This window comes from Acipenser ruthenus, chromosome 18 (genome assembly GCF_902713425.1).
Source record: "Acipenser ruthenus chromosome 18, fAciRut3.2 maternal haplotype, whole genome shotgun sequence".
Classification (NCBI taxonomy): Eukaryota; Metazoa; Chordata; class Actinopteri; order Acipenseriformes; family Acipenseridae; genus Acipenser; species Acipenser ruthenus.
Genome location: NC_081206.1, coordinates 29,261,417 through 29,272,763, shown reverse-complemented (window position 1 = coordinate 29,272,763; position 11,347 = coordinate 29,261,417). Strand labels below are relative to the sequence as shown.

The 11,347-nt window shown below is 38.8% G+C and overlaps 2 protein-coding genes across 14 annotated transcripts in view; one reads left to right on the top strand and one right to left on the bottom strand.

Annotated features, from left to right (window-relative positions):
• The first annotated feature begins 574 nt into the window (after positions 1-574).
• Positions 575-6,261, top strand: LOC117424657 (creatine kinase B-type-like). The gene is made up of 8 exons (XM_034041254.3): positions 575-720; positions 2,730-2,931; positions 3,789-3,943; positions 4,205-4,337; positions 4,585-4,756; positions 5,158-5,281; positions 5,581-5,770; positions 5,893-6,261. Exons 2-8 carry the CDS (start codon positions 2,739-2,741, stop codon positions 6,069-6,071), a joined length of 1,146 nt encoding a protein of 381 aa, XP_033897145.1. The 5' UTR covers positions 575-720; positions 2,730-2,738; the 3' UTR covers positions 6,072-6,261.
• A 2,379-nt stretch (positions 6,262-8,640) lies between these two features.
• The window catches only part of LOC117974028 (MAP/microtubule affinity-regulating kinase 3), a 48,911-nt gene continuing 46,204 nt past the window's right edge, over positions 8,641-11,347 (bottom strand). For 8 of the 13 annotated variants that reach the window (XM_058991892.1, XM_058991894.1, XM_058991893.1 and 5 more), the window contains one exon: positions 8,641-10,324. In XM_058991892.1, coding sequence (XP_058847875.1) covers positions 9,979-10,324 — 346 coding nt within the window. In that variant the 3' untranslated portion in view covers positions 8,641-9,978. The remainder of the gene's footprint in view (positions 10,325-11,347) is intronic. The other 5 variants (XM_058991897.1, XM_058991899.1, XM_058991906.1 and 2 more) reach the window with 2 other exon arrangements.

The following is an 11,347-nucleotide window of genomic DNA, read 5'->3' as shown; positions in this document are numbered from 1 at the left end:
TATTATTATTATTATTATTTTATTGGCCAAATATCGCAGGCCTGATACATAAATGCCAGTGGAATAGTAAAACTAACTGGATTTCTTTTGATGTGGAGATTTCTAATTACATAAAATTATTGGAACTGATACAAAACAAGAAAGCGAGCTTAACTTGTATAATGTTGGAATGTTTGATTTCTATAACTCCTTAGCCCCCAGAGCTCCTCTTTTCTACACTTCTCAATACAAATGTTTTTTGCTCCTTTTTTTATCCTTTACATTACTAAACGTCAATATGCATTTAAAATACTATCGTGCAGATCACAGCAGAACGTCAACCAATTAGACTATGGTGATATACTCTGTGATAAACGATTGTATTCTCTTTTTTTTTTAACTGAACGAATGCACATTACTACCAATATTCTCCGTACAATAGAACAAGTTTTGATGTAAAGTTGTAAATCCTGCGAACAAGTTATGCATGTAAATTTCATTTTAGTATTCCGTTGATATGTGAAAGTACTTTCGATCAGTATGGATCATGTGATATGCTTTTAGCCCTTCTCCAATTGAATGAATGGACTCTAAATAAAAACCAATAGGAGTGGAGCTCAGCTCATATATAAAAACTCCAGGAGGCTCTTAGTTCTGGACACCAGATAGAAGCTTGGTGTGATCGGTCCAGGGGTGGACTAAAAGACACGTCCAGTTCTATTTGAATTGCAAATACATCAGGTAAGATAGTTATTGGTCTTATTTAATGGACGTTTTACTCATTAGACTACAGCAGTAGGACTGTCAATTGTTGTCAGTGAGTTAAGCGTTACGTGATTTCCTTATAAATATAACAATGCACCAATTCATACCAAATAAAGTGCTAAACTGCGCGGTTAAAAACGGTAATTCATACGCTGTTGTGCAAATACACTACGTAGAATAGAAAAAATGTGAGCTTTTTAAAATTACATAGTAGTTTTCTTTTTTTTTTTTTTGTCAAGCAATGACCTTAATATAAATGACGCTAAAAGCTGCATGTTTTTCCTGACCCAGTTGCAGAGCGAATCCATAGGGAGTACTAATGAATATTCCAGCAAAACGAATCGTGGATTTTATTAAACCTATTGTAATTATCCGGGTGTCGCTGGTTGACCGTTTAAATATGGTATCGGTTAAAGAACTGATATTACATTGAGACGGGCATTTTGTTTAATTAAGGGTTGGAATGCTTGGTTTGGTAACAATTAGCAGTAATGACTAAATTTCGGTTACATTCAGGGGTTTTCTTAGTTAGGCAAGTTATTTAATGTAGGGTCTTACTTAAACGACCTGCACAAACGATTGCTCAGTAAAAGCAAATTTAATGAAACTAATCCGCGATGTCTTCATTTCGAGTTCGTCAACGGAAATAAAATTACTAACCCTTTAATCGGGAGCATGAAGATTTATTTTCCTTGGCGTAAAACGCTGGCCCCGCGATCTACCCGGTTCCACTATTCTGATTAGTCTTGCTGTAGATATTTGACTTTTGTAATGTCTTTTTCGTTAAATGCATGCGTCTGTAAAGGACGCTCAAGATCCGACCTCTGGCACTTCAGATAAATATTTACGAATTGTATGCATACCGAGACACTGCACCAAGCCTGTTTTTAACCATTCTGTGTCCCTTACTCCAATTCTAACAACATTTCTGTTTAGTCGCACACTAAATCACTGAACGAAAACGGTTCAAGGATATGTTGTAAGCGAATTAAATGTTCATTTATTACCAACACATTTCCCATCAAGGTTTCCAGTAGTGTTTCCTTTTGAAGTGGTAATTGTTTAATTCAAAAATGAAATTCTGTAAATTTGTAACGCATACAAAGCTAAATGCGTCTTAAGGAATTGATAGTCTTGCCAAGAGCTTTTTTTTTGTTCACGAAGATTAATTTCACTGATGGCCATTCTTCCTTTGTTTACCCTTGGAAGTGCTTAAATTCTAGAATCGAATGCGCGTTTTGAGAATCAAACTGTCCAGCTGACCCACGGGATCAGGTTCTCAATCTGTGAGCAATATCACGGTTTAAATTTGGATTTGCAGTAAAAAATGTGCGCACCATTGTGTAATTTGTTAGAAGTTAGTCATAATTCGTAAATGCTTGTCTAAATGTAACATTTTCTTTCCTATGAACGAATAGACGTCAGGCTTTTTTATATAATGTATAGTCCACAACTATTGGTCTGAAAAAAGATTAACGTTGAACCAGTATTAATTTCAATATTATGAATACATTCCAAAATCATTATATAACAAGTAGAATATATTCTGTGCTATTAGCTTCCTATTCCAAGCCCTGTGTATGTAGTTTGAGTCTGCACATTCAGGGTTTAAATTGTTTGCCGATTTCTTTGTGGCTTCGTTTGTGAGTGGAGGTTGCAGCCCTTATTGCACACGTTTTCAAAAGTATTTTATTGGGTTTAAAGAGTAAATGCAGTTATTCTTCACCTGACCTTGGAGGGTAATTAAGGTTAAGAGCTTTGAGAGGGAAATAAAAAAGCCGTGTTCTGCATCGTTTGGATTTATTTTTGTACTGGTAGATTTCTAGGGTTTAAATACTTTGATTTAACTTGCTACACTACAATTGTTTAGAAAATGCAACCGTTCGTTTTTACTGTTGACACTGAATTGTTCTAGAATTATTTGGTTTTCAATTTTGGTTCTCGGATATACCTATTGTGAAATGTTTTTATTTTCTTGCGTTCAGGTGGCAACCATGCCTTTCGGTAACACACACAACCAACTGAAGATGAATTACTCTGCAGCGCAGGAGTACCCAGACCTGAGCAAGCACAATAATCATATGGCAAAGGTGCTGACTGAGGAACTGTACGCACAGCTGCGGGAGAAGGCGACTCCCAGTGGATTTACACTGGATGACGTCATTCAAACTGGGATTGATAACCCAGGTAAAGCACAGAAGCAGCTTTCATCTCAAAGGGCCATCTGTTCTCCCTTATTACAGAAGTGCTTCTTTCACAAATAGTTTACAAAGATATTCCCTGCAGCAGCGCAGTAGAGCATATCGCTTTGGGGTTTACTTTCACTTAATGACCAGGAAGACTATCAAGGGCAAATGTTTCCCCGACCTCTTAAGGAGACAGATAGTCTTTTTTGACTAAAATATTTGCACAGGTCAAAGGATTCGGACTTTTGACAGAGCAGCCCCTATTTACCCGATTTGTGGGGTACAATTTGCTCTTTTTACTAAAACGTTTATGTACGTTTTTAATGCAGGGTGTTAATACAACAGTCCCATAAGTGTTGTACTGCAGCGTAGTAACCCTTGGAGCACTTCATTAAGGGATGGCAGATGGTTGCGTTTTTCTCCCCCTTACTATGTAGAATTATATTTGTCTAGCAATAAAAATATGGCTGCAGTAAATATCAAGAGGCTGCCTGCCGAGGAGGAATATCCTGACCTAAAAGCTCACAAGAACTACATGGCCAAGGTCCTAACTCAGGATTTGTACAAGAAATGGAGAGAGCGATCAACCCCACAGGGGTTCACCCTAGACGCTGTCATTCAGACTGGTGTTGATAATCCTGGGAACCAGTGTTTTGTTTAGCTGGCTTGTACCTTTTTTAATTTCATAAAATGACACTTTCAATGTTTTACATAAATGCCTGCATTTTAAAGTAGAAATTGTGTTGTGAAAACTGTCTCTGGCTTTTTCTTTTAAGAGATCTTGGATTGCTAGTCCTATCTCCAAATCCCCTTGAGCACCATAACGAAAACGGTTTCCTCTTGCCTCTTCTATTCCAGGCCACCCATTCATTATGACAGTGGGTTGTGTAGCAGGTGATGAAGAAACCTATGAGGTTTTCAAGGAGCTTCTGGACCCTGTTATTGAGGACCGACATGGGGGGTACAAACCTAGTGATAAGCACAAGACGGACTTGAACCCAGACCACTTGAAGGTGCTTATCTTTAAATGATGTCACTTGTAAATGCATCTCGTATTTGACTTGTTTCAAGTAATACCTTCTCTGGTACAAAATCCCTTGTACCAAATGGGTTACAATGTGCAAGTTGTTGCAAAAACCCTAAATGGTCTGCTTTGTGCAACAGCTAATCCATACCTTGTAGTGTGTGTTGTTGAATTGATAGGAACTTCCCTTGGCAAGCTATCAATGTTCACACATAGCTAGAAACTGAACCGAATGTGTTCCTCTTTGCAGGGTGGTGATGACCTGGATCCAGACTATGTGCTGAGCTCCCGTGTCCGGACTGGGAGGAGCATCCGTGGCTTTTGCCTGCCCCCTCACTGCAGCCGCGGGGAGAGACGGGCCGTTGAGGACCTGGCAGTAGAAGGTAAATATCTGGCTCTGAAAATGGAGGCAAAAGAGAACTATGGCACCGAAGAAATCCTTGCACACATTGAGCTGTATAATTTCATCTTAAATGCTCCCTCTAGTGGAATGACATGGCATTGCAGTATTAGCACTACATTGCCTTAATGCCAGTGTCGTCATTTAACCATTTGATGCAGCCATACTTCCCTGCCAACATGTTGTGTTTTTTGGACATAATTGGTCAATTATCTGTGTGCTTTTTCTAGGTTTAGGTTCCCTGGATGGTGATCTGAAGGGTAAATACTATGCTTTGAAGAACATGACGGATGAAGAACAGCAACAGCTGATCGATGACCACTTCCTGTTTGACAAGCCAGTCTCTCCTCTCCTGTTGGCATCTGGAATGGCTCGTGACTGGCCTGATGCCAGGGGGATCTGGTAAGAATCCAGATTCTGCTCTTAAGAACAATATATACTGAGGAGCACTTCTAAAGCAAAGCCATCTTTAGTATGATGGCAGAGAACTGCTGTTGAATTACTATTCTTGGCTCAGACACAGTTTAACTAATGCATCAATCCAATAGCCTTTAATACCTAATATAGAATAAAAAGTATTTATTACCAACAGTGAACAGTGGGGAGTACATATAAGGTGCAGAATATCTACTTTAAAAACTATTTGCACTAGATGGGTGTGTTTTGCCAAGATGCCTCCTTGGCCTCCAAGTTGTCCCAACTCAAATAGTGTACATGCGTCCCAATGCTTTCCTATACTTGCATAAAGAACTTGTATATTGAAACAGATGTAAAACCCAGGGTTTGCATTGCTTGATTCCAAGGCACAATGACAACAAGACGTTCCTGGTTTGGGTTAATGAGGAAGATCACCTCAGAGTTATCTCCATGCAGAAAGGAGGAAACATGAAGGAAGTCTTCAACCGATTCTGCACTGGTCTAACCAAGGTAACATTAAACAGCCTGGAACTGGAAGTCTTCCACAAATAAATGTAAGGGTTCTTCCAGGGAAAAGATGGTGAATAATGCAATGTCTTGTAGTTGGAGAAAAAGGATGGGGATATCTTAAGTAAATTGTGGGGTGACTTTTTTTTTTTTACTCCTGTATCTTCTACTACATTTTCCACAAGCTATTTGAGTAAGGAGCTGTGCAATTTTGGGTCACCAATGTCTATACTGGAATTATTAAATGTTCTCTTTCCAGGCCTGTATTTGTAGAGGTCTTAGATTTGAGATGTACTTTTCAGATCGAATCACTCTTCAAGGACAAGGGTCATGAGTTCATGTGGAATGAGCACTTGGGATATGTTCTGACCTGCCCATCCAACCTGGGAACCGGTCTCCGTGCCGGTGTCCATGTCAAGCTGCCCTGTGTCAGCAAGCATGAGAAGTTTGGAGAGTTCCTCAAGAGACTCAGACTGCAGAAACGTGGGACAGGTTAGTGCTATAGCATGCTCTTCCATTCCTGTTGGAGGGGAGGAGAGTCATTACTCATTACGCCAGAGCCAATGAGTACTCCCTGTTGTGCCTGGTTCTGATCCTCCCTGTGTTCTCTCCAGGTGGTGTGGACACTGCAGCTGTGGGGGGTGTCTTTGATATCTCCAACGCTGACCGTCTAGGATTCTCGGAGGTCGACTTGGTCCAGATGGTGGTTGATGGGGTGAAGCTGCTGGTTGAAATGGAGAAACGCCTGGAAAAGGGACAGTCCATTGATGATCTCATGCCAGCTCAAAAGTAAAACCTGCATACAGAACTATCCACCCCCCCTTTATCAAATCTTATTGAGGATCACACTCCAAGCAAACTTAGTGGCACTATATTTATAGACAAGTCTTCCATTGATGTGATTGAAGATTTTTGGTTTTGCAATATTCTTGCTGAAGATTGCATTTGAAATGCTGAGAATAAACATCTCTTGTCCCATGTAATGCGTTTGTCTTTCTTGCACTTTAAAATAGATGCCATTCACAGGGGTGACTGAATCTGATGTATGTGAAGTGAGAAGATACTGGAATCCATCTTGCTCAATTAAATTGAGAGAAGCATGGATTTGGAATGTGGTAGAGGGCACCACATGGAGGCTTGTTTACATGTTTCTTGTATGTGCTGTGTGTAACTAAGAATAGTAAAGACTCAATCTACCAAGGCTTGCATCACAATCACTTGAAAGTGATCCCCATTCAGACTTAAACAGGTCTGATTTGAATTGTCCGCTGTAGGTGACCTGTTTTAATAAAGCACCTCTACTGTAGCAAAGCCAATGCCTCTGGGGGCTGGGATGGAGGCTATGCTGCACCAAGGCTGTTCTGTGAAATGGTACAAAGTGATCTTTGATCTCAAAAGTGGGCCCAAAACAATTGAAAGACGCAATCTCCTTGCCTGTAAGATACATATCTGAGGTAATGTCATAATGATGCACTGTATCTGTTGTATGCAACACCATACCGAAGGATCTCTTTCCCAAAGGGCATGTTAGCCGATGCCTGTGTAATACTAATGCTGGTAATTTTTTTTTTTTTTTTTTTTTTTTTTTTTTTACAAACTTTTAAAGTGTCTTAAATATTGCTTCTCTCCCTTTCTCTAAGCCTATAGTCTTGTTTTGTATTCTTTACCTGCAGAAACATCTGAAAATAAGCCATGTTTGATTATTCAATAAGCTTCTCTTAAATATCCAGTCTTATTCAAACAATTGACACAAAATAAATACAAAGGTTTTATAAAATTATCACACCAACATGACGTACTAGATCTCAATTCCAATGAAATTTAGAAAGCATCTGCACCTGTAAAATAAACACTCACACAATGTGGCCTTGACTTGTTTCCATATGACCTCTGAGAAACACTGAAGCATGAGGCTTTATTAAGGCTTAATCTTCATGTCGCAATGTTGCTAGGGAACCGAGATCAATGGAATGAATTAATGACAAGCGGCAGCAGTTTTCATTGCAATTTCCCTCCGTGATCCTGAGGTGTGGATGGAGGTCACAGCTATGACGCATTTATGACTTTAATAACTTCACCAACCTGCTTTGCTTTTCTAAGGAGAGACTAATAAACCGCACAGGATGAACAGCTCCAGGTTTCCAGCATACAAATGAAATATCACTGAATTATAAATAAAATATTGAAAATGATACGCACAGACAAACCCTGGCACCCTCACATCACATCACATCCCCTCCCCAGATCCGGATTGACATATCAGTATTATCCTCCCAGTGCTAGACTACTGCGTTTATCTGAAATGCAATTGTCAAGTGTGTCACGTCTGCCCAGCATTGCAGCAAATGTATTTATCATAACAGTAACTTGGGGTATGAAGTCACATGGGGTGTGCTACAAGGACATTGAGATGTAATAAAAGGCACTGCTACTCCATCTTCTGGGACTGTGGGTACACCTCATGGAACAATGCTTGTGGATCTGTATAATTGCATATTCATATGTTTAATACATTTGTTTCCATGCTATGCTAAAAGTGGCATATACCAATTACTATGTGTGGAGCATCGGTGTGGCCCCTGGGTGTTAATAAGGCAATCTGATTCTGGGCGGTACAATAACACTCTGCAATAGACCTGATTTCATAGGAGGCTGTGTGGTCCAGTGGTTAAAGAAAAGGACTTGTAATCAAGAGATTCAAATCCTGGCTCAGCCACGGACTCATTGTGTGACCCCGAGCAAGTCACTTAACCTCCTTGTGCACAGACTTTCAGGTGAGACGTTGTTGTAAGTGACTCTGCAGCTGATGCCTAGTTCATACACCCTAGTCTCCAAGTATAATTATATACTATAATTATATTGCTACATGTCAGAGGTTTAAATAATACTTTTTTTTTTTTTTAAATAGCTACTGCTCTAAAAATGCTGGGCATATACTACAATCATTTCAGCAGAAAAACACGCAACTCGAGAGACATCTTGTGGCCAATAGGATTACTGCAACATTAAATTAATGCATGAAACAAGATGAATTAGTCCCCATACTTGTTTAGTTCTAGGTTAATAAAAGGACTAAATTAGCTTCAACAGGCTGCGAGAATTGCTTGTGACAGAATACTCTACTGCATATTTCTTCATTATTATTATTATTATTATTATTATTATTATTATTAGTCTGCTGGAGGGCGAGATTCATAATTTTTTAGCTTGGTCAAGCCATGGATTAGCAGAACTCTCCAGAGTATTTAGGTGTAAATCAAAAGCATATATATTTTTTTTTATCAACTTTACAGAAACACCAGGCATGTCACAGCATTTACCAGCAAAACTAAAGAAAAAAAAATAATAAAAACACACACAAGTATATTTGAGGTTGTTTTAATGGAGACACTGGTGAACCTTAACTGTTGACAAGTTACATCAATTCCATAATACCTGGCTCATTACATGTTTAAAAAAAAGGAAAAAAGGAAGTATAATAATATGGAGCTGTTGCAAAACTAAGTTACATTATTTACATTCCAAAGACTGTGCTGGCGTTTTGGAAAACAACAAAATAACAAAAGCCATAAAACTGCATACGGTACTTAAATGAACATTGTCCCACAGCGACGACCATTAGAAATCTAGTCTGTGTGCAGGCTAGACCTCAACTGGTATTACCCCTAATTACAGCTGAACAAGCTACAATAAAAAAAACCAAAAAACAAAACAAAAAGGATTTGCCCAAATACTGCATTTAAATCTGCCAGAACAGAACCTGGAAATAACAGATGATTACAGAGGACTTTGCTTTTTCCCCAAAGAAAAAGGTCAACTCCAAAAAGTCAAGAGTTGCAGTGATGCATTCCCTTTCCCAAAACGTTACTTACTGTTTTTTTTAGTTTTAAAAATGGAGGAATCGAGGTTCTTCTAGGAATTCAATTAAAACATGGACTTCACTATTCCAAATACATTTTGTAGTTGATTAATACACCTTCTGCAAAGCAAACTGCCTGTACTACCAAGCATCAGGTTTAACAGCGAGTGGCGTAAAGGCCGGAGAGCGGATTACTTCCCATGAAAGTTTGGTAAGAAATGTGTGCAGTAGGCTCTCAAGTGCAATACGTACTTCACTGTGAGTAACGGGAAGTACATTTAATGATCTGTTTTGGCAGCTCTTCGAAGATCCTTAGGTGCTGCAAACTGTAGGTAATCTGCTCTGTCAAGAGACCCACAGTCCTATCCCAAATTCTGTAACTCAATAGAGAGGATTTACAGATATCCCCACCCATCTACTGTAACACTACAAGGACTATAAAATTACTTTTTATAACAGGGTGCATACCAAACACATTGGTCAAATATATTTATAGCTTCCTTTAAAAATCGGTTCGATTTACTTTTATGCAGCACAGAGAAAAACTGAGTAATGCTGTTGTGCACTTAAATAAAAATATCAAATGTTTACCCCCTCCCTCCCCAGCAGCAGCTCAAGAACGTTCGTTTTTCAATAATAATAGTAATAATAATAATAATAATAATAATAATAATACGATTCCAAAGATGCAGGAAATTATTGCCTAAGCATTATTCTATACATTATTCTTTTTTTTTTATTCCTTTTAAATACATATTTTTGCAAGTGTTCAGGAAAAACACTTTTTTTGAACTGCTACTTAAGAATTTACAGCTTACTTACTTTTTTTTCTATTATTATTTTACAGCTTTAATTCATTGGCGATTTTGGAAGCTATGTTTTTAAAAGCTATGGATGTTCCTGATATTCTCTTGAAGCGAACGCCATTGAGGGACAGTCTTGGCAGTTTGCAGACCTCCATCTCCCACTGCACCATGTTCTCAGCATGTCCGTCTCCATGGACACAGAAAAGCAAGAAGCGCTCCCGCTGCTCATAGTCACAGTTATTGGCGTCCAGGATCTTGCGGATCTCCCTCATCATATCGCTGGGGTCCATGGAGCTGGTGGTTTTCATACTCCAGGTAAATCGGAGGGAACGGGGCTTGGTTTCTTTGTTTTCGTCTTTTTGATCCCCAGATACATTGCGACTGCAAGAGAAGAAGCACTCATTAGTCAGAACTTAGAAGAACTTCCATTTTTCTACATACATGTTTTAAAAATGAACTTACCGTGCAATATCCATCATCATTTTCATAGCAATTTAACTTTTTTTTTTTTTATGGGGGGGGGGTTCTCTTTAGTTTTAGACCCTGGAATTAGTAACTAGATTCACTGAGCTTGAGTGGCATGAAGTTTTTCTATTTTCATTTTTCTATTTGATTCCCATTGGACAAAAACAGCTGGCCAAATGAAAAATAAAGTTCAAATGATCTAGTTAGATTCTGGACAAGAGGCACATGTAAGTATAAATTGGGTTGTACCATATATTAATGAAGATTTCGACAGTCACTTCATTAAAAAGGACGAGCTGGGAGGGCTAAACTTTTGCACTGGCACCAGTACAAAACACTGATAGGCGACCCTTGATGAAAACTGGTGATGACATTCTAGAAACTAGCAGGGCTCTCATGAATACTTTACTCCCTGTGTGTCGGTAACGCATTCAAAACAGCTTTCAGGCCCCATGCGAGAAAACAAAGCAGTCTGGCATAGGCAGCTGAATGAGACTCGATTGAAAATGACAAAGGCACTCTGCATTGATTAGTTTAAAAAGGGCAAGTCTTCCTTCTGCGCTTACTCCTCTAAACACAGCGCCATGACTTTGCATTTTAATGCAGAAATGACGCTTCCTTTAGTTCTCATTAATAAGGCTGTAAATAGCAGCCATACAGATAAAAAAAAAAAAACATAGCAGTTATAAATCTACAGGGGGTTATAATCTTGTATCATTTTTGTAGGACTACATTCTGTATAACGACATTGAAATTATTCCTTTTTTTTTTTTTTAAAGAGTTCATGCGTGCATTTAGACTGCACAGATGTTCATTAGAAATTAACCTGGTTAGTGACAGAACCTGTCTGAATTTTCATTAAAAAGCAGAGCAACCGCTACAGGAAAGACCAGATAGGACTTTTAAAGTCGATGTTGTGGCTGATTTCAGGCCATAATA